Source organism: Aureobasidium subglaciale (genome assembly GCF_000721755.1).
Source record: "Aureobasidium subglaciale EXF-2481 unplaced genomic scaffold scaffold_0, whole genome shotgun sequence".
In the NCBI taxonomy this organism is placed as follows: Eukaryota; Fungi; Ascomycota; class Dothideomycetes; order Dothideales; family Saccotheciaceae; genus Aureobasidium; species Aureobasidium subglaciale.
The window spans coordinates 624,070-649,090 of record NW_013566995.1 but is presented as its reverse complement, the minus strand read 5'-3'; the positions used below and the strand labels follow the sequence as shown (position 1 = coordinate 649,090).

Here is a 25,021-nt window from a genome sequence, read left to right as displayed (position 1 = left end):
TATTCTACAGGCCGGAGCCAACTTATCACGACTGCCTAGTACAGGAACCGATCTGGCAAGATAGAGAAGAAGCGAGCCGGGAGAATGCCTTCGTGGTAAAACAAGTGGTATCATTAACATTATAGAGCGTATTGTGCTGTTTCCATCTCCCATCCTTGTTTCCTACAACCTCTTGTTCTTTCCTGCTTTTCTCTCTTCTTCTGGTATGTTACAATAGTGAAGCTGAGACAGAAAACAAAATGAAAGAAAAGACCACACTCAATCTGCTCAAGAAAGGAAACCTTCTCTGCCCAATACGCCAGAAAAGACAAAAGAGAAACTCCGGTCTGGATGATGCTGCATGGCCGAACCGCCACGATAGTAAGACATAAACTCCACTCCAATAGAAAGGCATACTCCGTTCGTCGCAATAGACATTTCGAATCGAAGCTTCAAAACAAAACAAAAGGACTTTGTCGATTTTGAGAAGACAGTGCCTGTAATTCAGTAGGTGCTCGACTCTCGTCTAGGCCAAGATACCACAGAGCTCGTTCCATTGACTTTCGTCATCAATGAGGAGACCGCGATCTCTGCCAACTTGTTCCAACACTTCAATCACCTTGCGGAATGAACTGGCTGCACCACGCATCTGTGAACATCTCGCGAGAGAGAGGCCAGCCTTTCGGCCATTCTTGAGGACCACGAACAACTCGATCCTAAAGGTGACCGGCTTAATGCCCAAGGAATTAACTTTGTCAATGCTGGCGGTGATAGCATTATCTTGAGGGAAGTATGTCAAGTCTTTGATACCATGTCGCTGCCATTCGCGCAACATGCGCACCAATTCTGTTCTTGCTCGGGTGCGCGGCACGTTGAAAGCCAGTGTGCGTACTTCGGGCCGCAGGCGTAGGAATCGAGAGAACCAGGAGCGAGTTGCGTTATCACCGCCAGCAGAGGTGGGTGTGGTTGGTGGTAGAGGCGAAAGCGGACCTGTGGAAAAGGGACTAAGTGGACCATTCATGGTAGCTGCAGATGGAGGGGATACTGTATGTTGAGTCAGTAATATTTCTGTGGTCCTCATAAAGCCAGACTTACGTTTCTCGGAGTCCCTCTTTCTGCCAAACCATTTGCTGAATCCTTTGCTTTCCCGGCGCATCGGGAATTCATTGCTCGAAGAGGAGTTGGGTGCAGGCATTTGCGTATTTGTCAAATCAAGCTGAGGTGGACGGTTATCCCGATTGAGAACACTAGGTTGGACGGGTTGACCGACGGTCTCGTTCCACGGCATGGGAGAGCGGGATCGAGATTGGCTATCCTCAGTGCTGGTGGTGGGTTCCTTCCACTTGCGGAACCAGGAAGACTTCTTCTTGACTGTGCCTTCCTGGGAGCCTCGAGAGGAGATTTGGCTCAGAGGGATGTCACTGTCGCTGGTCTTCTTGCGGACCATACGAGGGTCTCCAGTTGGCACAGTAAGACGGCTGCGGTCAACGGCAGTGTGGTGGGATACTTCAGAGACTGGTTCGTTGACGGAGCGCCAATTGTATGGACTCTTTGGGGTAGCGGGCGATGAGGGCTGAACCATACGGACGGTCCTCTCTGGAATAGGAGCAGTGACTGATCTGTATCTGTAGTTTGCCTCGACTGGACGCCTGTGAGAGCCTTCAGGTCTGCCTTCTTCGCTTATGATGGGCAGAGGTGCTCTGTTGTCCATGGCATGATGATCGGGAGCCGATACGGTGCGCTTGTCGCCAGGCATGATTCTGTCAAGGTTGGCAAGGACTTGTTCGATCTTGGCTGAGCCATCGTTCCCTTCAGACGCACTTCTCGCTGCAAGTTTGTGACGTGTTTCCTCGAGTGTACGTGTGATGAAAGTGTTGGGTGTATCGGTAGGAAGAGCAGGTAGAGGACGAGGTGCGACGTGTTCCTTGATTGAGCTGCCAGAGTCCCTCTTAGACACGGATGAAGGAGGGGTTTCGTAGCCAGCCTTCTCGGTTGCAGACGCCGATGTGAAAACGCTCGAGCTGAAAGAGCAGCGGTTGAAGGCCTCTTCGCAAGCCTGTTCGAGTTCACTGCTGGCCTTGCGAATGTCCGTTCTTGCAGCGCCGGTAGAATTATTGCGAGGACGCGAGCGAGGTGCGGGTGCGACCGATTTCTCTTTTCTAGATCTGATTGCACTCTCTACGCGATGTGACGGACTGTTTATGTCGGGAGTAGGGCTTCCATGCATGAGTTGAGAAAATCTAGCCTTGGCCTGGAGCTCAGGTGTGAAGCGAGCAGTTGTGCTGACAGCAGCTTGCGAGCTCTTGCGATGGTGCGAAAAGCTGACTTTCCTCTTGTGCTTGTGTGAGCTTACAGTCCTCGGCATGACCGGCGGACTGCTAGGCCAGACAGAACTGACGACTGAATTGCGGGACGTCGAAGCTTTTGATATCGACCGTGTCATGGACTTTCTGTATTCTTGCTTGACTAAGCTTGAACTGGAATTTGCCTGGCCTTGCTTCTTGAGCATCTCGACACGAAGCGCGTTAGGATGACGTAAACTGTGCTGCATATAGGCCTTTCGGCTTCCGTTACTCTCGCCCCTGCGATGGACAGTGACTTTGGTGTAAGGTGTACCATTGGGCGTAGTTTGGTAACGAGAGGATCGATACGGGTCGTGAGTACCATCTGATGGCAAGTCGTCATCAGCCAGCTGCGGAGTTCGTAGGTGCTCATCATTCATGATGGAGTATTGTGACTGGGACTGCTGCTTCTGGTTGGGCATAGGTGGTTGATCCTTGAGCTCATTCTTGTTGTGCTGGTAATCGCTGGCTGAATAGCTGATAGCATCGGCACCGCCGAGGTAATTCTCAAGATTCTCCTCACGGTGCTTCAAAAGGGCAGCGTAGAAAAGCTTCTCCTGGTTGGGTTCGTTACTGACGAGCTTTTTCACCAGGACAGACTGAGGCACGCTGTGCCACAGGGTACGCATGTTGCGGAGAATCTCCTTGTCAACCTCGTCTTCCCGCGTGACTGTCCAGTCTTCGAGAATAGGAGATGGGCCAACCCAAGCCTCCTTGGATGCAAGAGGACCAGTATAGCCCCACTCTTCGTCGAACTTGTGAAGCAAAGGATGCTCCCAAATTTGCTCCATGGTGATACGACGACGTGGGTCAGGAACGAATATCTTGCGCAACAAATCTTGAGCATCGCGACTGAGTTCCGGAGGCATATAGTAGTCAGCTTCTGCGATGGCGCGGTACATGACACCGAGGTTTCTGTCTTGATCGTAGTTGAATGGGGTCATGCCAGTGAGCATGACATAAAGGATGACACCGCAGCTCCATACATCTGCTCGTGCACCATCATACGGTCTGCTCTTGATGACTTCGGGCGCAGCGTAATGAGGGCTACCACAGGCGGTCGTCAGTTTCTTGCCTTCTGGTTGGAGAGCGGCCATGCCAAAATCAACCAGCTTGACTTGAATGTTCTCTCGATCAAGAAGGATGTTCTCGGGCTTGAGATCTCTGTGGTGAATGTGCATGCGGTGGCAATAGAGCAATGCAGCAACAATTTGGCGGAAGATGTAGACGCTTTCTTGTTCTCCAAGGCCGCGGCATTCTTCGATATAATGAAAAAGCTCACCGCCCTCGACATATTCCATGATGAGATAGAGTTCGTTGTGATTCTCCCAGACATCATACAAGCGCACGATATTTCTATGATCGAGCAGCTTCATGATGGCAATCTCACGCAGTAAACCAGGAGGAGGTGGGGGCATGGCCTTGCCGGCGGCGACAAGGTCTTGCAACGACTTGTCGGGCATCTCTGCCAGGTTGGCCAAGCTCTGAGCGCGAACGGTCTCGGCCATCTTTCGAGAGATGATCTTTGCGGCACCGATCTGGCCAGTGTCTTTGTGTCTGACCAGGCGCACCGTCGAACAGCCGCCCTGGCCGATTGTCTTTCCGAGTTGCCATCGACCAACAAAGCTTTTACGACCCGAACCTGAAGCGGTCGTGCAATTTGATATCTCCGAGTAACGCTTGCTGGCTCGCTGAGACTCGGGCGCAGCGGATGAGAGGCGCTCCTGGCGCATTGAAGCAGTGGGGCTGGTTGTGTGTACATCGAGTGCGCCATTGGCGGCCAATGACTGGTTATGGGGTAACGAGGAGGGCGAGGATACTTCTGGCACTTTCGAGGACCGTGTACTCTTGTGCGTAGAGTGGTCAATGTTGGCGCGGGAGTCGCCAGGTCCGAGGACTTCTCGCCTTGTTGATGGTCGCGTCGGTCGGCGGTGTTGTTCAGCCATGTTGGCCAAGATGTGTTGTAATAGGCTTTGTGTTGTTGCTATTGATGCTGATGCTGATCGTTATTGGTTATGGCTTGCTGTTGTTCCAATTGGTCGGTATCGCAGACTACCCAATCGAGTCAAGGCCTGCTCTGAAAGTCGAATCGAAGATAATGAGCGTGATTAATTATACATTGGCCAGTGTATTAAGATGCAGGTCGGGCAAGGAGCGGAGTATTTTGGGTGCTGGCGGCGTGGTTAAAGACAAATGAGTGATGTATCTATAGAGTCGATGAAGGATAGGCGGGCGCGTGGGACTTGACGCGTGGAAACAGGAATCAAGGAAGGCGTGTGTAGGTCGATAAGGAGCGACAAGGTACAAGGTGATGGAGAGGGAAGGAACCACCACAAGACGGCGAAATCGTCAATCGACACCAACGGTGGCCTTTGTCAGCGATTAACAAGAAACACTTTGCCGAGGCGAGGGGAACGGAATGGCAGAATCAGGAGGGCCTGTTTGTTGTTGACCGATATGGTGATTAAATGTTTTGATGTGCAAGCTAGGAATGCTGCAACGGTGCGCAACGTTGGACCTCCTGCTCGCTGCAATTCACAAACATTCGACTTACTGCGTGCGCAACTTTGTCCAAGACCTTGTCTTTGACAACCACTCTTCACAAGCATTCTTTCTGTTTGGATCTCTCTAATATTCACCTTGTATGCACATCAACACGCTCAGCAACGTACTCGTGCTATTCCAGGCGCACCACCGTCATCTTGCCTATGCCAGCTTCATGTCAAGTTTCAACCGTCTCCCCCCTGACATGCGAAAACGTTGCACCTACCCCTGATTTAACCATCGAAAGCATCGCCATGATTGTGGAAAAAGGGAGAATTGCTATCACAGGGGATAACCTTTTCTCTGATCGATCTGGATATGGCAATAAGGGAGCCTCTCTGTTCGCAGTGAGTGCGGTTGTCAGAGTCGAGAAGATGATTCTGGAGCATGAAGAGCTTTAACCTGGGTGGCCGCGGGAATAGCCTAACCCCACGTGGACAATGATGTCATCAGGCACACCCACTTACACAAGGCAGGCTGTACATCACGAACGCATCAAGCTATATACTGGCAGTCGGTCTGCAATATGCCCAAAGCAGAATTTCATGGTTCCGGACGAGTGAGGTGCAGTCGAGGCCACAAGGTCCTTTTGGCTCTCATTCGATGTCTGCTCCGCGTTGCATCTGGTTAGACATGTTTCGTCTTCTTGCAAGTAGATTATCGATTGGCGAATGCACCGGTGCACTGCATGGAGCCAACCACAGGGACTCGGACCACAACATCAGAAGGTGGGACTGAGAGATCTAGTTTTCCATGATCGTGGTTCGTGGCGAGAGCAGTCTGGATAAAACCCCGGAGATCTCGCAGGGAATGCGTCGCTGGAACCTGCTCTTTGCTTGATTCACCTGACAGGCTTCGACGTTCTCAGTCGGTGGCAGACTCAAGCCGAGATCTACTCCTTGCTCAAACGTCCTGATTCTCTTCGGGCGGTCTGACTTGAAGTATGTACGAGCGATCGTTGACGATCGAGAATGACATTTATAGTGTCGGCAGAGATGTGCCTGAGGCATCATCAAAGATCGAGTGCTAAGCAAGGACAAAGACACGCCAATCATTCGCCGAGATGTGTTTAACAGATTGAACGGTAGAAGTTAGGAACACCGGATGCTCGAAAGGACAAAGGAATACGAAGAAAGTGCTCTTGCTTGAAAGTGTCAAGAAACGTGTAACACTGAGTAGGTCCTCGCGAGAGAATATGAAAGATGGCAGAAACGTATAGCTTGATTGTAAGAGGTGAAAGCAAAACGAAAATATGCCTTCAATCAGTCATGGCAAATTCAAAAAGCCCGCCAGAAGAATCGAAAGAGGTATCAGAACATGAAAAGTGATGGACTCGAGTCCTCAAAGTTGCTGTTCCCAGCCAGATGCCAGCTCGTTAAACGCCCTGTGAACATGTAATCCCAAGACAGTCCCACATCCCTCTGCGACGCGCTTTCGACTGAAACAAAAACAGAGTAGGAAAAAAATAAACTGTAAAAGCAAAAGAGAAGAAAAACCACATGCATGCTTTCCGATCCGTAACAGCGTAAGTATATAGTCAAGCAATAAAGTAACATATCACCGTGAGGTTGTCGTTGTTGTTCAATTCTTGTTGATTTTGCGTCACTCGATCGGTTTCATGCCGAGGCAGAGACTGCAGGGCTCGAGTTCTCGCTCTTCATTGCTGGAGACGTTGAGCCATCTTTTCTGTCGCCTTCTCCAGAATTGGTTGGCGCCTTGCCGCACCCTTTCACAAGAATGTGTCTCTGGTCAAGGAGTTAGCTAAAGTTTTGATTGGTTCGGCGGGGAGATGCTTACCTTGAGGGCATCTTTTCTGGAAAAGCTCTTGTCACAGTGTCCACAGGGGAACGGTTTGACAGCCAAGTGAATACGCTTGTGCCTCTTCAGATCGTGGTTGCGGTTGAAGCTTTGCGGACACTGATCGCACTTAAAAGGTCTATCGTTCTGAGGGTTCGGCTGCGTCTGAGGGTGATGGCCATACATGTGTTGCATGTGCGCCGCGTGTCCGCTGTTGTATGCGGGCATCATTGAAGGAGGCATGCCACCGACCAAAGCGAGCTGGCTGTTCGGGTTGCCAATGTTGGATAAGACGGGTCCTGGGAGAGGGTATTGGTACGATGGGCGCTGGTGTGTGTACTGTGGTTGACCGTTCTGTGGTTGAAGGGGCGGTATGGAGCCATGTCCGTTTGCAGGAGACATGCGAGGGATATGTCCGCCTGCACTCATGGGGCTTTGCTGGATAGGCGAAGGTCCGGATGAATAAGCATATGCTGACTGGCCGTTGTGGCTGTGCTGGGAGGCGTTGAAATATGTCGGAGTGGGTGGAGGTCTTGCGTATGAGTCGTGGTGGTTCACTGGCGAAGGTTGGGTGACAGGAGTGTGACCACCCATCATGGCGGAACCGATGCTGGATGACTGAGATGGTAAAGCAGGCAAGTTGACTGGTGCCGACATGGACATGGAGGTAGGGAAGGGGTTCTCAGGGAAGTTTGGAGGAGGGAGGTTCTCGGAGTGGTGAGGTGAGTTGTTTCCCTTGACGATCGAATTGAGTGAGGGAGAGAAGAGACCGCGCTGGTTAGGACTGTTGTGAGATTGGAATCCATAGGGCGTGGTTCCTGTATGCGAAGGAGGCCACATGTAACCAGTGGGGGTAAAGGGGGGTACCGAATGGTTGGCTTGGGAGCTGCCGGTCGGCATGTTGGATGAGTTAGGGCTTAGACCGTCGCTTGAGATGCCACTCGGAGGAGTCAAGAGGTTGCCGACACTAGTCAGGCTTGAAGGAATGGAAGGGGTAGGCTGAGATGTGGTAGCATAAGAGTGGTACTTTTGATGCAGCGACGTCAGTTGAGGAGGAGGCAGTTCGAAGTTGGGGAGGTTCGAAGCATTGGGTCTGCGAGATGAGAAACTCGTGGGAGCACCCATCGAATCTGACCCGGGAATCATATGTGACGGGAGAGCAACACTGGCAGCCACGTTGGCGGATCGCAGGCTTGGTTCTGCAGGGTTAAAAGAAGGATGCGTTCGGCAGAGATGCAGGCTCCGGCGGTTGAGGAAATAAACAGCCGAGGAGATGTCGGCTTGCGAGATGGCTTTGCGATGTTATTTGAGGCAAAAGAGAGACTTGTGCTTTTGCCGCGGTGATGAAATGGTCGGACTGGATCCCAGAGATGCGGGCACTCGGATCGCTTTGATGCAGCACGATTCCAGAAACCCGGAAAGATGTCAAGCCTGACGTTGCTGGTCGCTAGATGGGGCAGTGATGGTGAGGCAGAAGAAGCAGAAGGTGACGTGAGTTGCTGCGAGTCAATCCAAATGGACACTAGAATGTCTCAGCGGGTGTTGCGCACAACAGAAGGCGCTACCCAAGGCCACGATCGGGGGAAAGAGGCTTACATTGAGATCAAGCCTGCTGCGACTGGGGGAGAGATCTGGGAGCCCGGAACTGTGGTTGTGCAGACGGCAGGGTCACACGCACGCGTCGTACAAGAATCGAGGACTCGCAAGAGATGAAGAAACAAACGTGGCTTCCGTGCTGGGCAGTTGCAAGCTAGACGGAAAATGCACGTTTTGGGAGAGCTGCTTGAATGGTGGAGAGGGTGGCTTGCAGGGGCTTGTGGTTGGAATGAGAGCGAGCGGACGCAGCAGCAGGAGTCGAGCAAGGGGGGAAGATCAGAGCAGTGCGAACGAGAGGCGACTAGACAAAGAAGGTCTTTTTGGGGATGCTGGAAGTGCTTTGAGAAGTCGAGGGGGACGAGTCGCGCACGCGCAGGACAAACAGACGAACGTCTTTGAGGATGTGGGAGGAGGGCGATCCTTTGTTAAGCTTAGGTGCCCTGGCGCTTTTAGAGAACGGATGGCGGACTCAAGGGCTGGACAACAGCGGAGAGGTGAACATGCACGGCAATCTAAATGACTAGTGCGCTGTCTGAGAGGCCGCTAGTGGTAGACAAGATCCATGCGCGAGCGCGAGGCGTCTGGATCGAGCTAGCTAGGGCAGAGGTTCGCGAGGGAGAAGAGCAAGACTCTCGACGACGGCCAGCCAGAAAAGAGCCTCTGCCTCCCGCGCGCGCTGCTGGCCTGCACTAACCGCTCCGATGCACCTGACAGCTAGCCCAATAATCCTTCCGTTCCCAGCGTCTTTTCTTCTTCCATCTGCGATCCTTCACGCTCCAGCTGCCGACGCGAGGCCGCTCCAGGGAAGATGCGTCTGGCCGCAGACTGCACAAGGCCCTATTTTACTCTACATCCTCGTTGTTGCTGCCCATCTCACACCCTCACCAAACCCATGCAGCACACTGCTTCCCGGTCCTCAGCTCACTGCGCGACAAACGGTATTTGGAAGCGGACGCTAAGCGCGTTTCTCGCACTAGAAAGTGAAAGCAACGCCGTGGTCTGTGTACAAACAGGGTGACTCGCTCAAAGGACTAGACCGAGTTGGACTCTCGGGGCCGTTTCTGCGGGACGGGTTTGCGGTAGACACCACCATCGCTTGCGCGCCCAACTCCTTCGACCAGAACTCGACCAACCAGACGCTCGCGTTTCATTGGGTCGGCCGCCAGCGTGATAAGCGCCAACCTGCAGATCCAATCCAATCGTGCGGGCGGCACACAACGGACAGGCCCATGTCTCCCCCTATAGCCAAGCAACTTTCTCATGAAATGAGCCTTGCCTGAACGTCGCTTCAAGACTGGTACAGATGGGTACATCATGCCACGAGCATGACCACACGAGACTTAGGGGATCTCCAATCTGAGGCTCTCGCATTGTTTAAACAGAGTGCTGTGCCTGCATGCATGCGCTTGCATGGTAAACAACCGATACTCTGGGATCGTGAATGGCCATGTGCGCAGCGCGCGGGGGGAGGGAAGCACCAGGTCAGCAGATGATAATGCTTCCGCCTTCTTCATCTTCTTCTTGCATACTCGAGCGAGCGTCGGCCCTAGCGGAAGATCTCAAGAGCAACCTGACTGTTCTGAGCAGTGATCACGACACTATTAAATCTCTCGTCGCGATACCCTTGTCGTCGCCTACGGACCGCATGCTCTCTTTGTGCTGCAGGGAAGCCACTGTCGGTTTCTCCACCCGGATCAGCGTCCAACGCCTGCCCCATGTCGCGCAACACTCTTCTGCTTCGGTCTCTGTGAACCGGACTCTCGGTCTTTTCTAACGACTTCAAAAAGGACCCGTCCAGTGACGGAAGCTTGCGCGCATATGGACGAATGTGCGATATGATGTTCACGTGGCCGCCAACGCAATGATGCACATGTGTTGGACACAGATCTTGTCTCGTGTATGCAGGTCTTGCCGGCCGTCCGCGCGACATTCAGGTGCTGGACGATTGGTCCATTCTGATTCTTGTAGACTGATACGAAGCTTTGCCCGCAACGGGTCAATAACGGTTCACTCGGTGACGACCGGTTAATTGCATCTCTTTAATACGCATAAGACCTGTGTGCTTCATTAATCAGTGATTTGAATAGACAGGACGTGTGGCCGCTACACCAAAATCACACTCGATCAGGCACACAGATATACATCAATCTCTATTGCTGGAGACGTACATGTCGGAGAGAGCAAAAAAAGAAAGGTATCCTGTTGTCAATCGTTATGCATGCAAGCTTCCTGAAGCCACCATGAGGTTGGGAGCTGGATGATCATCATGATCATAGTGGATGCGACTGTTGACACAAGCGGCATGGCGTCTGGAGACTGCATCCTTCCCGAGGCTCGAGAGTCAAACGCGTGCACGGTGCATGACCCCTCTGCGAATTCTGCCACACACTGGAGTTACTAGAAGCTCTCGTTTCTACGTTGTGCGCACATCCAAGTCTATCTGCCAACGGCGGCACACTTGTAGATTTGCTTCAGCTCTCAGAACGTACCACTCATCGCACATTGTCAATATCACCTGCTAGCCAGTCCATGTCGTATCTCGTGAGTCGTGTGCTGGACAATAACGGAATGGACGGTTTAAGACAAAGAATGTTTCGGCCAATAAAACCATCTGTTAAGCGAACCCCGATCTTGTTCACGGTGAGCAGACACTTACTTACCGGGTCTAGGCTCGACTCAAATCTCTTTTTGCTCCAGTTCTCATGGAATGTGGTTCACTAGGTTTGTCACGCATATAATTGGTTTCGCCAACATCCTTCTCCAATTCCGGCATGCTGCTGCATGTAAGCGGTAAACGAATTCGCCTACAGACCATAGCACTATTGTGTGATCGTCCAATTCCACCCCCTTGGATGAGGCGCATCCGTTTGCGGTCACACCTCTGGCAGTTTCCCCACACGCCACTACCGGAGGGTTTTCCCTCTGCTCTGGCACCATGTCGGTCTCCTACAGCGACCACACAAGCGCTTCAACTCGGCGACGCCGAAAGCACTCGCTCAACGCTCGGAGGCTAATTTAGAACTTTCGGTGATGTTCCGAAGCTTGTTTGGTGCATCTGCGTCGGCACGCACCGACGACCCAACTGGCTTTCTTGGTTCGCAATAGCTCCAAAGTTCTTCTGTTTGAATCTCCCTGGCGTCAACTCTACTCGTCCTCGGTCCGCTAAGCTCTCTATTGTACTCATGGGCTCCATCAGTGGCTAAGTGGCTTGAAGTTGATCTGATAACCCCACAATCATGGCTGCCACGCGCGAGGCCATGCTGCGATTTTAGGTCTCTGTGTCAAGCACCTCGGATCGCAACGGCCCCTCCGGCCTGCTGCCCTATTTCTCGAGGTCACTACCACCCACCTGGAGTAGGGCAGGTCACATCGAACCTCCGTACGAATATACTCCAGCTCTACCCTTTGATACCCGCACAACAACATTCACATCGTGTGCCGGATGTCGCTAACACTCATGTGACGAAAGCAAGATTATAGGGACCATTTCCTCCATCTGGCCACGAGAAGCTCAAACCCGTACTCATCCGCAGCAGCAGACAGTAACCCGTTACTACTGTACTAGTAGCTTTACTGTAGCTTTATTCAGGCTCATGATCGCGACCTTGCGATTTAGGCATGGTTCTGCGGTAAGATCTCAGAAACTCCTGACAGCCTTCGAGATCGCGCAAGCGAAGAACGCCCCAATCTCTAGGTCGTGCACAAATCCGGCTTCGAATTCTGCACTGAAATTTGAACCCCTACGCGGGTCCTGTAGGGAGATTCAAGACCTCGCGCAATACCCCGCAAGCGGACTATGCATACCCTGATCGTGCTATCGTCTCGACCGAAGTTTATTTCGATACCATAGGAGCAAAAGTAGCCGAGCGTTTCGGTCATCTTTCCAGTAACGCTGTCTTTTGTTGACGCGCTCGAGGACCAGCTTCAAGAAAACTACGCGACTGTCTACGTCAAATAGCCCTCGACTATTAATTGTTGAGTGATTGACTTTCGGTTGTCTAGCATTTTGAAGGCCTGAGGCTCTCAGGGTTTGGTCCGGCGAGGAGCGCGGGTCTCGTTTTCTCGGATGCAGCCCCGTAGGAGTAGATGCCGTGGGCCTAGAATCCATGAGGACTTTGCGAAACGCTGCGTTTGCGAGTTCGGTCGCTTCTAGGCCAACGACCATTCAACTATGATGCATTTTTGTCTGTGGCTGGAGTTTGAACTTGGACCAGAACGTAGATATTGAAGCATGTCCAGAGATCAATGTTTGTTTCAACGACCTCGGAGAAGCTGAAATTCCATCTGATGTTCTTCAGACACAAGATCTCGATGAATCTCAGCTGTTGAATACCATCTATGATCATAGAAGGATTCGACCCGTTCCGCGCTCGACTGTTCACTGATTATGACGAATTGCACGACAGACGACCAGTGTCAAGGAGAAGTCCAAGCTTATTCGACGCGGCGAGACTTTGCTTATGCAGTAAGATCTCGAAAGATGTACCAAGAAACCAGGATCCAGTGATGAGTACAACGGGATTGTAGACACAACACAACGACTAGCTCAGCTTTCGCTGATTCGTTTCCGACTCACACATGCTGCCCCTTGTCCTTCGGCACATTATGGTAAGCCACCAGCCACCCACACGTACGACGAACAGCTATGAAACGTCTTTTTCCAACCCCCCGTCGTACCACACAGAATTCTCTGCTAGTAGTCTGGTAGATTTGGGTTTTGCCGAACGATAATGCTGCAGCCACCTGGACTCATGCTTTTCTACAAATCCTTGACAAGAGGCAGTCGTAGCCGTAAGGAAGCGCGCTGGTCGCCAGCCATTGCCGCCCTTTCTCTACTGCTGGTAACTGGACACGTACGGTACCGCAGACGTGTCCTTGAGTAGTAAAGGCGCTGAAGCTCTTGTGTAAGCTGAATATCGGGAACGCCGTAGCGACTGACCACTACTTTCGATAATGCACACCGGTTTCAAAGGACGATACGAGCAAGTGAGTTGATCGTGCACCATGGTCGGGGGTATCATACCAAGGTCGCTCTGGTCGAGGGAACGGCAATGTCTCGGAAGTTATCACACAAGCTGCAAGCGTACTGCTGGTTCTTCTACAAACCACGCGCTTGGCAAAGACTGCTGCACTACAGTATCCAGACAGGAGGGCGCATTGTCGCGATACATGCCAAGGCGTGTCTCATGCCATAGGCATAAACTTGAAGTTACTGGCTTCCCAAGAAGATCTGCAGCCTCTAAGGTCACTGTTGTCTTGATGCTCTGCTGGAGAAGTGTTATCTATTCATGAGTGGTTACATGAGCTTTGCATTATCTGCAGGTCGTTGGCCCAACGACCTAAACGTCTTCTGTGGTCATACTCGACCACCTGCCTAGAACGAAAGCCTCGATACCGCAGAACAAGAAACGAAAAATAATTCCGCAAGGCATGGGCTGGTATTCCTGGTGTGAGTGTCCATTCGTCCTTCGCCTGATATGTACCGCTGGCAGAGCTAGGTCCTTGTTCGGCGTCAGGCTGACCAAAAGTGGAACCGACAAATCATCACTCATGGTCGGCTTCGACGTTTCTTGTTGTACGACATCTTCGGATTGCATCGAGGTGCTTACCAGGAGCATAACACACTTTTTTGATCGCGCAGTCTCTGAGTTGAGGCGTGACTGCTCTATGCTGCTTCTTCCCAAACTCTTCGCGATGCTGTTCCCGGTCTTGCCGACCGCACTTAGGTGAGTGGCTCCGAAATGAGGTCTTCTGCGCCTTTTTAAAAGATCAACTGTCCAATCTCACCAGGTCGCGCTACTCAAGCTGGCTTCCTGCCATACACGACGCTTCTGCAAACAAGTTATCAGATCTTTCCTCTCTCGAACGATGTTCTCCAGACACTCACACATCTTGATATGCATGGCAATCAACATCCTTCAGGGCATTCCTCATCTCGGCCAGAAAAACATGTGCTCGTGGTAGTGGCCACTGGAAAGATGTCAGCTCAAGTGATCTTAGGTCTCTGAAACCCCCGCTCACCTTGCCAGCACCAGTTAGTAATCTCAAGGTGAATCCTTGGATGTGTTCAGTTATGCGAATGCGATTGAGCTCTCCAAGTCGTTTCAACGCCGGGTCATCCGGCCAGTCATTCATAGGCCACTTGAAGCGCTTCTCGACCACGTCCACAAACCCAGCCTTTTCTAGTAAAGCTTTGCTCTCTTTCCATGTATCGAAGGTCTTGCCCCACTCGACACCAAGGTCAGCAATGGTTTGACCCCAAGTGTTGTAAAAATGATCAGGTCCTAACGAATCATCATCACTAACCTATACAACAGATGAATTAGTATCGGGAGAGCGTAGTTAGCCACTATGGTGACAGTCATACCGGCCAAGTGGAGTGCTCCATGATCTCAACGTAACCACCAGGTGCAATGCATCGTAATGCTTCACTGCAAAACAAGTCCCAATCTTTGATGGAACCAAACATTTCGCGGACGTGGACGTAGTCGAGTTGATTGTCGTCCCAAGTCCATTCCAGCGAAACGTCATCAATCTCAAACACACAATTACATGGGACCAGATCCGGCTGAATGGGCGACAAATCTGTTCCAGTGACCTGTGCCTCGGGAAACTTATCTGCCATCTGAATGGCCCAAACGCCCGTGCCAGTCCCGACGTCCAGGATCTCTCGCGGCGATTTGATAGGTGCCAAATGTAGCTCTCCGCCAAGAGTCAGGGTGTACATGGTATGTGACAGTGTCTCGCCTTCACAAGACTGTTCGTCATTTGGACCCTGAGTACGTCAGCCAAACTTCAGAGCATTGTCAAGATGGCAAAGGCTCGAACCCAATAACTGCCTTCTTGATAAGCATGATATCTTCTCCCATTCTCCATCCGATATTCTGTGACATAACTTGCCAATGTATCAGATGTTGTAGACGCCGCTGTCCCAGGCGACGTCTCTGAAGTCATCAGCTGCCGATACTGCCAAAAAGCAGGAGCGGAATGGCCTACAGCGGGAAGGAGGCGTACGTGATTTTCGACAATAGAAAATCAACTCAACAATGCAATACAGTCTCTCCTCTGCTCTTTATGTAACTGTTCAACTTGTAGATGGCAGTTGTTGGCCAATTCGTATTAGCTGCATGACGTTCCGAGCAAACGCGCCGAAGCGGGAACTAAAATGCGCCAAATTTTCTCGGCCAGGGACTCCATCCATACCAATCTATTCTTCCGTCTTTTCTGTGTCGCATAAATGGTTTGCTCGTTTGTCCATGAGGCACAATAGAGCGCGATATTCACCTGTACAACGACATGACACTCTTGGCTGTGCTTTTGACGAAAGCGCGAGATGCGCGTACCCACGACAGCTCCAGAGGAGAACCCTGACGTATGGGCCGAGAAGCGCCTTGTCCAGCCACGTCCAGGCCATGGGTTCCTGGGATTATGCCAGCGTCCCGGTTCCCGAGTTCTGCCATTGACGCTGCTTCTGTTTGCTGCAGTCGGTCAACATGCCCCAAAACTGTTCAGACGTAGGAGCACTGGCCTGGCCGCTGATTCCCAACTGTTAAAGAGGAATCCTTCTCTCAACACTACCAAAATCTTTACCACTCCTGTCATGGTGAGCTGATGAATATCTGGTACGCACGTAAACTAATGTTTGTTAGTTGGTGGGCAATCGGTGCACTCGTCACGAAACGTCTACGACACGATCCGCTTCTAGAAGCTGCTGCATGATCCATTGAAATCATGAAACATTGGTCCTAAAGTCGCAGACAGAAGCCATCGACGAGCTCGATCAGGTCATTAAAGAGACGGCCATCCTGCTACGGCAGTCAGTTAGAGTCGACTGACGGTTGCATACATGGCTTTGCGGACGTTTGCATGCGTGCGTCACCACTACGGGCAATACCGATGATGCTGTCCCGAACTTACTTAGTGGAACCGTAACCCGAAGACGTAGATCTTACCATCGGCTGTGTGGTCCAAAGGCGAGTATCCTGAGATGGCGAAGCCACAACTTCACTTGGCTGCATCATTAACGGGCCACATCACTGAAGCACACTGGGAGGAGGTACAAGTTAATCAGACGAGAAGCGGACTGCGACATACTGGTTATTTCCACGGTATAGCCTTACCCATGCATGGCTTCACTAACCCCAACATCCGAATGGAAACGTTCCTCCGATTATCTTGCCTGACGACTATCCTGTCGCAATATACCAGTCGCTCGATATCACGCTAGATGCTTGGAGATGAGATGTATAGCATAAGAGCATAGGGCTGATATGCTCGTAATGCGGCAGGGCTGATCATTCGGGTTTCGCTCCTTCCTGAGTGATATGTCTTGCTTCTTTAGCACCAGGAGCTCGACCGAGGACGTTGATCTCGGGTCATGAAACAGTCTGAGTTTATTGTTGTGGCCAGTCTGGTGCTTTCTCGCCTGGACGAATTCTGCGACAATTCTCGTTTTAGCAGTCTCAATCCTGACCGTAGGTGGTGGGTAGCTTCTTGGTAGTTCCTACCATGTGTGTCTCTCTCAGATAACGTCTTGTCGGTTTCCCATTGGGGTCGGGAAGTGTAACGACCTCATATTCTCTGAGGTTCTCGGTTTGGTTCAAGGCCAAATTAGTGACACTCTGACCATCGGAGAGTTTGTATACTTTCGTGGCTCTGTTTGGCATATCTCTCTGCATGGGTCCGCAAATCGCGTGCTCGCCTTCCAGCTGACGATACCTTTCGACCTGGGTGATGACTAGTTGGTAGCAGTCGCGGTGGCCTCTTTCCTTGCGAAGACGGTACATCTTTGGCCTGGCGCGGATTCTGCTGCCGTCGATGGTCCATGGGGTTCCATCTCGGAAAGTGCCTTGGTAGACATCGTCAGCGATAGCTTTGACATGCTCAATTGTGCGGATCTCACCAGTGCCGTGAGAGTTGGCTTGATCGACGCATGTGATGCGGCGAGTGCGAATGGTGGAGCTGACGTGGTGACACATGTCGAATGGTCTGTGTGTGTGTGTGTGTGTGTGTGTGTGTGTGAGAGAGAGAGAGAGAGTGATGTGAAAAGGTAAATTAGTATGAGGTGGAGATTGGAGAGTGGTGACACTCGCTGACTCTGACTTTAAGAGCTTGAGAAGATGCAAGCGGTGGCGATGGTGATGTATTGAGTACAGTCAATGTTGGAGTAACTTGCGAACAGAGTCGAGTATGTTTCGATGGGCGTGGTGGATGTTTGAATTTGTCGAGTGGTGATGGCAAGATTTTGATATTCTGACCATGCACTTTTCTGATGAGAACGTCCGTGCAGCTGATATTCGTGTTTCGAGTGATGATGGAATGTTCAGCCAGAAAGAGTCGTTTACGGGACGCGGATGGATGTGTCACAATCGAGGTGATTTGGTTGCGAAAGAGACTCATATTGACTTGACACAAGACCAGAAGTTTCCAAACATGTGCTGACACCAACACCCTTACCCCAGAACCACCGAATAACCCCTGATACATGCATAGCGACCTACATCAATCGGGGAAACACTAGAAAACACCCTCCATGATCGTACCAGGTTAGTTTGTGCAAGCTATATACCTTGACCAGGGTCATACCCACAGCCACCAAGCATGCGACGATACAGAGGAGCGTGACGAGTCGCGACATTGTGTTCGCGACAGGCGTTCTAACGTTCCTATGAGGTTGTGTATGATTGTTCTGTTCGATACAGCATGAACGCTTGAGCTGTTGTGTGAGCTTGGTGTTTTACCAGCCGAGCCTTGTGTTGGAAGATACCCCTTATTCCGTCACAACACGGCTCATACTCTCTCATAATCTAGAAGCTGCCTTCCGTGTTACCGTCGCCCATGCTCTTACTGCTACTGCTGCCACTCTGGATGCTACCCAAAATACCATCGATGTAACTTGCACCGCTCCACTTTTGGTGTGTGAGTACATCGCAACCAAGTTCACGTTCGCGACGTTGGACCAGATTTACGTAGGCCAGCATACCGTCAGTCTTGAATCCCTTCGCGAGCTCGTTACTGATTGTGGCGGTACTGTGTAAGCCAGCCAAGGAGATGAGCTGGAGCACAAATCTACAGATATGTCAGTCATATTGATCATGTCCGCTGAAGTGCAGAGTCGCTTACCCTTCTTTGCCTAGATCCCAGATAAAGCTCTTCAGTTGATCCTCAGTGAATCCATGTCCCATCCAGTTAAAGCTAGGACTGAGGTTGTATACGAGCTTCTTTCCTGGATATACCTGTCTGATTTCCTTGGCGAACCCAGCAGCTTTTTGCACACTCGGATCTCCGGTCTCCAGCCATAGCAAATCAGCAAATGGAGCAAATTCGATTGCACGCTTTGTTGCTGCAGGAAGTCCGGCACGATAGTGGTAATAGCCCTCCTTTGTGCGCGGCACATCCCAGCTGAATTGAACAGGAGAACCTGCAATAGATGCTGCAAGCTGGCGTCGACTGTTCAATGGACGATTACGGTTTGCATTTATCTCGCTCTCGTATTTCGCGACCTTGTCCGAGTCAGAAGTTTGAGACTTTATGTGAGCAACAGCAGCTGATGTGGACATTAGTACATGAGCGTGAAGCAGATACTCGATGACTTACCCTCGTCAAAAGTGACCAGCTTGTGTTCCTTGACCCACTTTGCCTCGTATGCATCAATTTCAGCACCCGTAGCGCCTCCCATTTCCATAACTTGGAGAGTCTCTGCCAAAGGTTCAATATCCTCAGTCACACCAAGGATGAATTCGTGGTCACGAGCATCGATTGCGTTGCTCAACAACTTGCCACTCTCCGAATCTGTGCGCGCAATAACCAGGTTCTCGCAACCCATCATGTCCCATTGGAAGCGAGTAGCAACAAGACGATTGATGTGTTCACCAACAGGAACTAACACCTTCCCTGCCAAGTGGCCACACTTCTTACCTCCGTGCAATTGATCCTCGAAATGAACAGCAGCAGCACCGTTTTCGGCGAAGAGTTTAGCCAGTTTCAACACAGCGGAGAGACCACCATGTCCAGTGTCGCCGTCGGCAACGATTGGTCGCAGAAAATCAGTATATGGGGTCGTCTTCCTCTCTTCAGGTGACATTTTCCTCCTTGCATCATAATGCTTTCTATCATGCAATTGCTGTGCTTTGAAAAGGCGTTGTACCTGGTTGGGTACGGTGTTGTATGGATAATCACCAAAATCGGGCGAAACCTCATTCGTGCTAGTCAAGACAGAGGAGCAAGCCCATCCCGAGACGTAGAGAATTTCTTGGTGAGGTGCTTGCTGTGTCATCTGTACAGGATCAATAGCTCCCATTGTGTGCACAGGTTCTCCCTTGGCAGATCGTTCTTCAAGGAGGTTGAAGAGTTTCCGAGCCATCAAAGAAGAGGGATAGACCTGCTGCAAAGTCCCTCGCTTGCCGACTACGTCCTCTGCAGAATAAGGTCTCTTGATGCCCTTGTACCTAGGAGAGGCCCACCAATCCTGGACTTGTTTGACTTGGTCATTGAATATAGCGTCTTCTGAATCTCCGACCTTGTCTTCGGTCGAAAGCAACTGAAAAGCTGACGTTGGATCTGCTGAAGGCAGAGGAGGATTGACCGATTTCAAGGATGCAGACATGTATGCCGGGGTCGATGAGATGAAGCGAGCAGTAGTATGAAGCCTCGGCAATGATCGCCGTTGCAGGCACTGAACAGTCGCGCGACGCATGTTGTAGAATCTGGTGTGAGGTTTGCGATACAGCTGCAGATTCTTTAGCATATGTTGACTCGCTGGCGTAAGGAAGGTACGGCGGGTATTGCGGGCGATACGGAGGTTCAGTCCATCGCTCCGGCGCGTCGTAACCGAAGCTGCCGACACCGAGGTTCACTCACCCCACGCTCGCAGTGACAGACGCCTCCGCATTCCCCGCAGCTCTCCGATTGCATCACACAGGGCGTCTCAATATCTAAGGTCCTCGAGCTGCCTTCCAACGGTACCTGAGAGATTTTACTTTTCAAAGACAACAACGACATCATGACCTCAAGCTCTCGCACTGCCCTGAGGGCACTCAGAAGTGTCAAGGTTAGTATCCCTATGCTTTGGTCATGTTTGATGTAGCTGACAAAATGACGAGCAGGCTACCAGCTATCGTCCGACTGCGAGTCGTATGTACAACGATCTGTACCTTTGGATAGAAACTCATGAGATGGCACAGAACAAGGTTTCGCAACGAGCACAGAGCCCAGTCTCAAAGAGACGCTCGCCAAAGTCATTCCCGCCAAACGCGAGCTCCTCAAGCAAGTCAAGAGCCATGCAAGCAAGAGCATTGGCAGCGTCAAGGTTGAAAACACTTTGGGTGGAATGAGGTAACCTTGTCCTTGCGAGCTGAATGACCAAGTCAAGCTAAGCGTCTACAGAGGCCTCACCGCCATGATCTGGGAGGGATCAGTACTCGATGCAAACGAAGGCATTCGCTTCCACGGCCGCACCATCAAAGATTGCCAGGAACAACTTCCTAAGGGAACGACTGGTTCGGAGATGTTGCCTGAGGCCATGTTCTGGCTACTACTAACAGGTGAAATACCAAGCACCAACCAGGTGCGACAGTTCTCCCGCGAGCTAGCAGAGAAGGGCGCCTTGCCAGACTATGTCGAGACCATGTTAGACAACTTTCCTGCCGACATGCACCCAATGACACAGTTCGCATGCGCAGTCTCGGCTCTCAACAAGACCAGTGTCTTCGCCAAGGCATACGAAAAGGGCTTGAACAAGGCAGACTACTGGGAGCCAACCTTTGAAGACTCAATCTCTTTGATCGCCAAACTGCCCACCATTGCAGCCAAGATCTACCAAAACTCTTACCATGGAGGCGGTCCTCTGCCTGCTCAGATCGACCCTGAGCAAGACTGGTGCTACAACTATGCTGCAATGTTGGGCAAAGGCGGCAAGGAGAATGAGGGCTTCCAGGATCTGCTCAGACTTTACTGCGCCTTGCACGGTGACCACGAGGGAGGCAATGTTTCGGCCCATTCAACTCACCTGGTCGGTTCTGCTCTCTCGGATGCCTTCTTGTCCTACTCAGCTGGTCTGCAAGGTCTCGCAGGTCCTCTCCACGGTCTAGCAGCCCAAGAGGTGCTTCGATGGATGTTGCAAATGAAGGACCACATCGGCGAGGACTTTACTGAGAAGGATGTCAAAGAGTACCTGTGGAGCACACTCAAGAGCGGTAGGGTAATCCCAGGCTTTGGACACGCAGTCCTGCGTAAGCCCGATCCTAGATTCGATGCTCTGCTTGCATTCGGAGATGCTCATGAAGACATCAAGAGCAACAAGCTGTTCCAGCTCATCAAGACCAACTCGCAGATTGCGCCGGGCGTTCTGACCGAACACGGAAAGGTATGTTGTATCCGGCTCTTGCTTCTCGATGATGGATACTGACGAACTTGCAGACCAAGAACCCGTATCCCAATGTCGACTCTGGCTCGGGAGTGCTCTTCCATCACTACGGCTTCCAAGAAACACTATACTACACGGCCATCTTCGGTGTCAGTAGAGGTCTCGGACCGCTCGCACAGCTGATTTGGGACCGCGCACTCGGTCTTCCTATTGAGCGACCGAAGAGTATCGATCTGAAGGGCTTGCTGAAGGCAGCAGAGGCCTCATGAAGCCGATGAATAGAGGAGCACAACTAGACGCGTTGGAGAGAAGGACACTGTAGAATTTGACGTTTAGCGGACAGCAAAGATACAATTACAGTCACGCTCAGATGGTTGTTGCTGCCCGATGTACCCGAGTGCCCAGACGACAAATCAAGATGCAGACCGAAGGTGATGGGAGTATGACGGGATCAATGTACGAGGAACCAAATGGTTGGAGAAAAAGACTGGAGAAGGGGGGTGTAGCGTGTCGTGTCCCAGCGCAAGACACGGCTTCATCGTAAAAGTGTTGGCAGAAAGATCGTCGGATCGTCTTCAACTGCCAAGATGCACGAAGGGGTGACTTTCCGATCTCGAAGCTACAGAGGCTAGGGCCGGCCACGGCGATTTGATTGGCGGAGAAACGCGTGACCGCTGAGAGGCGGAAGCTCCCCATCACATGTAAAAAGTACCGGCGGGCGTCAGAATTCCGCCGTCAAGCAGCGGGAGGAAGAGGGCGCGTCCTGAATAGGATGCATAACACGGCGGCCCCTCGGTTGTAAGCAGCAGTGAGGCGTGGAGAAGGAGTCAATGGAGTGTCCGTAATAGCGCCGCCCCATCCACCATGTCCGCTCGAATCCTCCATCAGCGTGGAGAATACCCACAAGCTTGGACATCCGTTGCATCATAGCCGCACCGTACACCAAGACCGCAATCCTTGCGACTTGTTCAAACCTTTTCTCGCCTCGCTCCCTCTGCCCTCTCTCCTTCCTCCCTTCACAACAAGCAGAGAATGGCGAGTCGATCGAATCGTTTCTTCCGCGCTCTGGGCTACGCCTCGGCCGCCGGTGTCGTCGGCGCCGGTGGTCTTTATACCATCTACAGACCCCGCGAAATTCCCGGCTCCGAGGCCGCGGCCGTCCCGCCGCCGACATATGGCGAGGGGGGTGTCTTCAATCCTCCCAGCTTTCCCGAGATCAAGTCTCGCGCCGCTCAGATCGCCGACCTCAAGGCTTCAGCTGGTGCTGTCACAGGTGCTTTGAAGGATGCTGGAAACAAGGTTGCCAAGGCCATCGCCGGCTCGTCTGGCGATGTCCAGGCCGACAACCAAGGCAACAAGAGCGAGGAATACGACCTCTTGGTCATTGGCGCTGGTGCAACCGGTACCGGTATCGCTCTCGATGCTGCCACTCGCGGCCTCAAGGTCGCCATGGTAGAGAGAGACGATTTCGCCTCTGGTACCAGCTCAAAGAGTACCAAGCTCGTCCACGGTGGTGTTAGATATCTTGAGAAGGCTGTCTGGGAACTCGACTACAGCCAGTTCGTTTACCCTCTACCAACCATGCAATTGACCCCAAATGCTGATGTTCTGTCCCAAGATACAAGCTCGTCAAAGAGGCTCTTCGTGAGCGTCGCTTCTTCCTCGATACCGCACCTCATCTCTCGTCATGGCTCCCTATTATGATTCCCATCAGCAAGTGGTGGCAAGCTCCCTACTTCTGGGCAGGCACAAAGTTCTATGATTTCCTCGCCGGTTCTGAAAACATCGAAAGTTCTTACTTCATGACCAAGTCAAAGGCCCTCAACGCGTTCCCTATGCTCAAGAAGGACAACTTGGTTGGTGCTCTTGTTTACTACGGCATGTATACCCACCGAGTATTGTCTGGTTTATTCTTCTGACAGTCCTTAGATGGTGCTCACAATGACTCCCGCATGAACGTCTCTCTCGGTATGACTGCTGCCCTCTATGGTGCAACTGTTGTCAACCACATCGAAGTCACCTCCCTCACAAAGGACGAGAACGGCAGACTCAACGGTGCTCGCGTCAAGGATCTGGTGGCCGAAGCCAACGGTAGCTCCGACGAGTTCACCATCCGCGCAAAGGGTGTCATCAACGCCACTGGTCCTTTCACCGACTCGATTCGCAAGATGGACGACCAAACCGTTCAAGAAATCGTTGCTCCTTCCTCCGGCGTTCACGTCATTCTTCCTGGTTACTACGCGCCCGCCAATATGGGTATGCTCGATCCTCACACATCCGACGGCCGTGTCATCTTCTTCCTCCCATGGCAGGGCAACACGATTGCTGGTACCACCGATACCCCCTGTGACATCAACCAGAACCCCATTGCTGGCGAGGAGGAGATCAACTGGATCCTTTCCGAAGTCAAGAACTACCTGCAACCCGAAATTACTGTCCGCCGTGGTGATGTCCTCGCCGCCTGGTCTGGTATCCGTCCTCTCGTCCGCGACCCCAAGAAGGCCAAGTCTGAAGGTCTCGTCCGTAACCACCTTGTCACCACCAGCGACAGCGGTCTCATCACCTGTTCTGGTGGCAAGTGGACCACTTACCGCCAGATGGCCGAGGAGACTGTTGACGAAGCCATTAGCGAGTTCAAGCTGTCCACCGGTCCTCTTGCCAACCCTCCTCGTGTTTCCGGTTCCGAGCGATTCAACGACGCTGCCACCCTCGACGGTACCTGCCAGACCCATCAGGTCAGACTTGTTGGTGCTCACGGCTGGAGCAAGACCCTCTTCATCAACCTGATCCAACACTACGGTATCGAAACCGAGGTCGCTAAGCACTTGGCCGAGTCCTACGGTGATCGTGCATGGCAAGTCGCTGCCCTCTGTGAACCCACCGAACAGCGTTTCCCCGTCCGCGGCAACCGTATCTCCGAGCTTTACCCCTTCGTTGACGGCGAGGTTCGTTACGCCATGCGCCACGAGTACGCAGAGACTGCCGTCGACGTTATCGCCCGCCGTACCCGTCTTGCTTTCTTGAACGCCCAGGCTGCCCTCGAGGCTCTGCCCAAGGTTATTGACATGATGACCGAGGAGTACAAGTGGACCAAGTCGAGACAGGACAAGGAGTGGAAGGATGCTGTTTCGTACCTCGGCAGCATGGGTCTGCCCAAGGGCAAGCTCACCCTCACCCGCTCTGATGTCGAGTCTGGCAAGGTCGGCAAGTACACTGACGAAGAGTACAACATGTACGCCCGTCATGGTAAGTTTTGTGCAACCTCCACTTTAACTAAATCCACAGAGCACTAACAAACTTCTCCTTACAGACAAGCCTCAAGAGCCCCTCCCAACCGACTCCAAGTTCGCCCACGGCGAGAACCCCACCATCAAGCGCGACTCGGCCGCCAACAAATAAA

At 52.0% G+C, this 25,021-nt stretch overlaps 7 protein-coding genes across 7 annotated transcripts; 2 read left to right on the top strand and 5 right to left on the bottom strand.

Annotated features, from left to right (window-relative positions):
• Positions 1-505: 505 nt before the first annotated feature.
• Positions 506-4,267, bottom strand: AUEXF2481DRAFT_254 (uncharacterized protein; the record flags this gene model as incomplete). The annotated part of the gene is made up of 2 exons (XM_013493297.1): positions 506-1,023; positions 1,075-4,267. 2 exons carry the CDS (start codon positions 4,265-4,267, stop codon positions 506-508), a joined length of 3,711 nt encoding a protein of 1,236 aa, XP_013348751.1.
• A 2,214-nt stretch (positions 4,268-6,481) lies between these two features.
• AUEXF2481DRAFT_253 (uncharacterized protein) lies at positions 6,482-7,808 on the bottom strand (the record flags this gene model as incomplete). The annotated part of the gene is made up of 2 exons (XM_013493295.1): positions 6,482-6,610; positions 6,663-7,808. The coding sequence occupies 2 exons, from the start codon at positions 7,806-7,808 to the stop codon at positions 6,482-6,484; spliced, it is 1,275 nt and encodes a 424-aa protein (XP_013348749.1).
• Positions 7,809-14,023: 6,215 nt separating this feature from the next.
• Positions 14,024-15,325, bottom strand: AUEXF2481DRAFT_128596 (uncharacterized protein). Its single transcript, XM_013493349.1, has 6 exons — positions 15,255-15,325; positions 15,087-15,202; positions 14,626-15,033; positions 14,280-14,564; positions 14,146-14,228; positions 14,024-14,089 (listed from the first exon to the last, which is right to left on the bottom strand). Exons 2-6 carry the CDS (start codon positions 15,132-15,134, stop codon positions 14,059-14,061), a joined length of 855 nt encoding a protein of 284 aa, XP_013348803.1. The 5' UTR covers positions 15,135-15,202; positions 15,255-15,325; the 3' UTR covers positions 14,024-14,058.
• A 909-nt stretch (positions 15,326-16,234) lies between these two features.
• AUEXF2481DRAFT_34497 (uncharacterized protein) lies at positions 16,235-17,269 on the bottom strand. Its single transcript, XM_013493347.1, has 2 exons — positions 17,161-17,269; positions 16,235-17,106 (listed from the first exon to the last, which is right to left on the bottom strand). Exons 1-2 carry the CDS (start codon positions 17,234-17,236, stop codon positions 16,721-16,723), a joined length of 462 nt encoding a protein of 153 aa, XP_013348801.1. The 5' UTR covers positions 17,237-17,269; the 3' UTR covers positions 16,235-16,720.
• A 795-nt stretch (positions 17,270-18,064) lies between these two features.
• On the bottom strand, positions 18,065-19,863 carry AUEXF2481DRAFT_60872 (uncharacterized protein; the record flags this gene model as incomplete). Its single annotated transcript, XM_013493346.1, has 3 exons — positions 18,065-18,326; positions 18,381-18,804; positions 18,855-19,863. The coding sequence occupies 3 exons, from the start codon at positions 19,861-19,863 to the stop codon at positions 18,065-18,067; spliced, it is 1,695 nt and encodes a 564-aa protein (XP_013348800.1).
• A 396-nt stretch (positions 19,864-20,259) lies between these two features.
• Positions 20,260-21,890, top strand: AUEXF2481DRAFT_249 (uncharacterized protein; the record flags this gene model as incomplete). Its single annotated transcript, XM_013493292.1, has 5 exons — positions 20,260-20,307; positions 20,363-20,390; positions 20,441-20,591; positions 20,643-21,621; positions 21,675-21,890. The coding sequence occupies 5 exons, from the start codon at positions 20,260-20,262 to the stop codon at positions 21,888-21,890; spliced, it is 1,422 nt and encodes a 473-aa protein (XP_013348746.1).
• A 763-nt stretch (positions 21,891-22,653) lies between these two features.
• Positions 22,654-25,020, top strand: AUEXF2481DRAFT_45449 (uncharacterized protein; the record flags this gene model as incomplete). Its single annotated transcript, XM_013493345.1, has 4 exons — positions 22,654-23,180; positions 23,240-23,499; positions 23,551-24,867; positions 24,932-25,020. The coding sequence occupies 4 exons, from the start codon at positions 22,654-22,656 to the stop codon at positions 25,018-25,020; spliced, it is 2,193 nt and encodes a 730-aa protein (XP_013348799.1).
• Between the last annotated feature and the right edge of the window lies 1 nt (position 25,021).

What these genes read in the sequence shown, in the direction of transcription:
- AUEXF2481DRAFT_128596 (XM_013493349.1), bottom strand. Translation starts at nt 15,134, where the DNA reads ATGGAGAATGGGAGAAGATATCATGCTTATCAAGAAGGCAGTTATTGG. An exon ending in TGGAGCACTCCACTTGGCCG is followed by an intron (nt 14,565 to 14,625) that starts GTATGACTGTCA and finishes TCTGTTGTATAG; the next exon opens with GTTAGTGATGATGATTCGTT. An exon ending in TGCCATGCATATCAAGATGT is followed by an intron (nt 14,090 to 14,145) that starts GTGAGTGTCTGG and finishes ACTTGTTTGCAG; the next exon opens with AAGCGTCGTGTATGGCAGGA.
- AUEXF2481DRAFT_34497 (XM_013493347.1), bottom strand. Translation starts at nt 17,236, where the DNA reads ATGTGTCACCACGTCAGCTCCACCATTCGCACTCGCCGCATCACATGC. An exon ending in AGCCAACTCTCACGGCACTG is followed by an intron (nt 17,107 to 17,160) that starts GTGAGATCCGCA and finishes ATGTCTACCAAG; the next exon opens with GCACTTTCCGAGATGGAACC.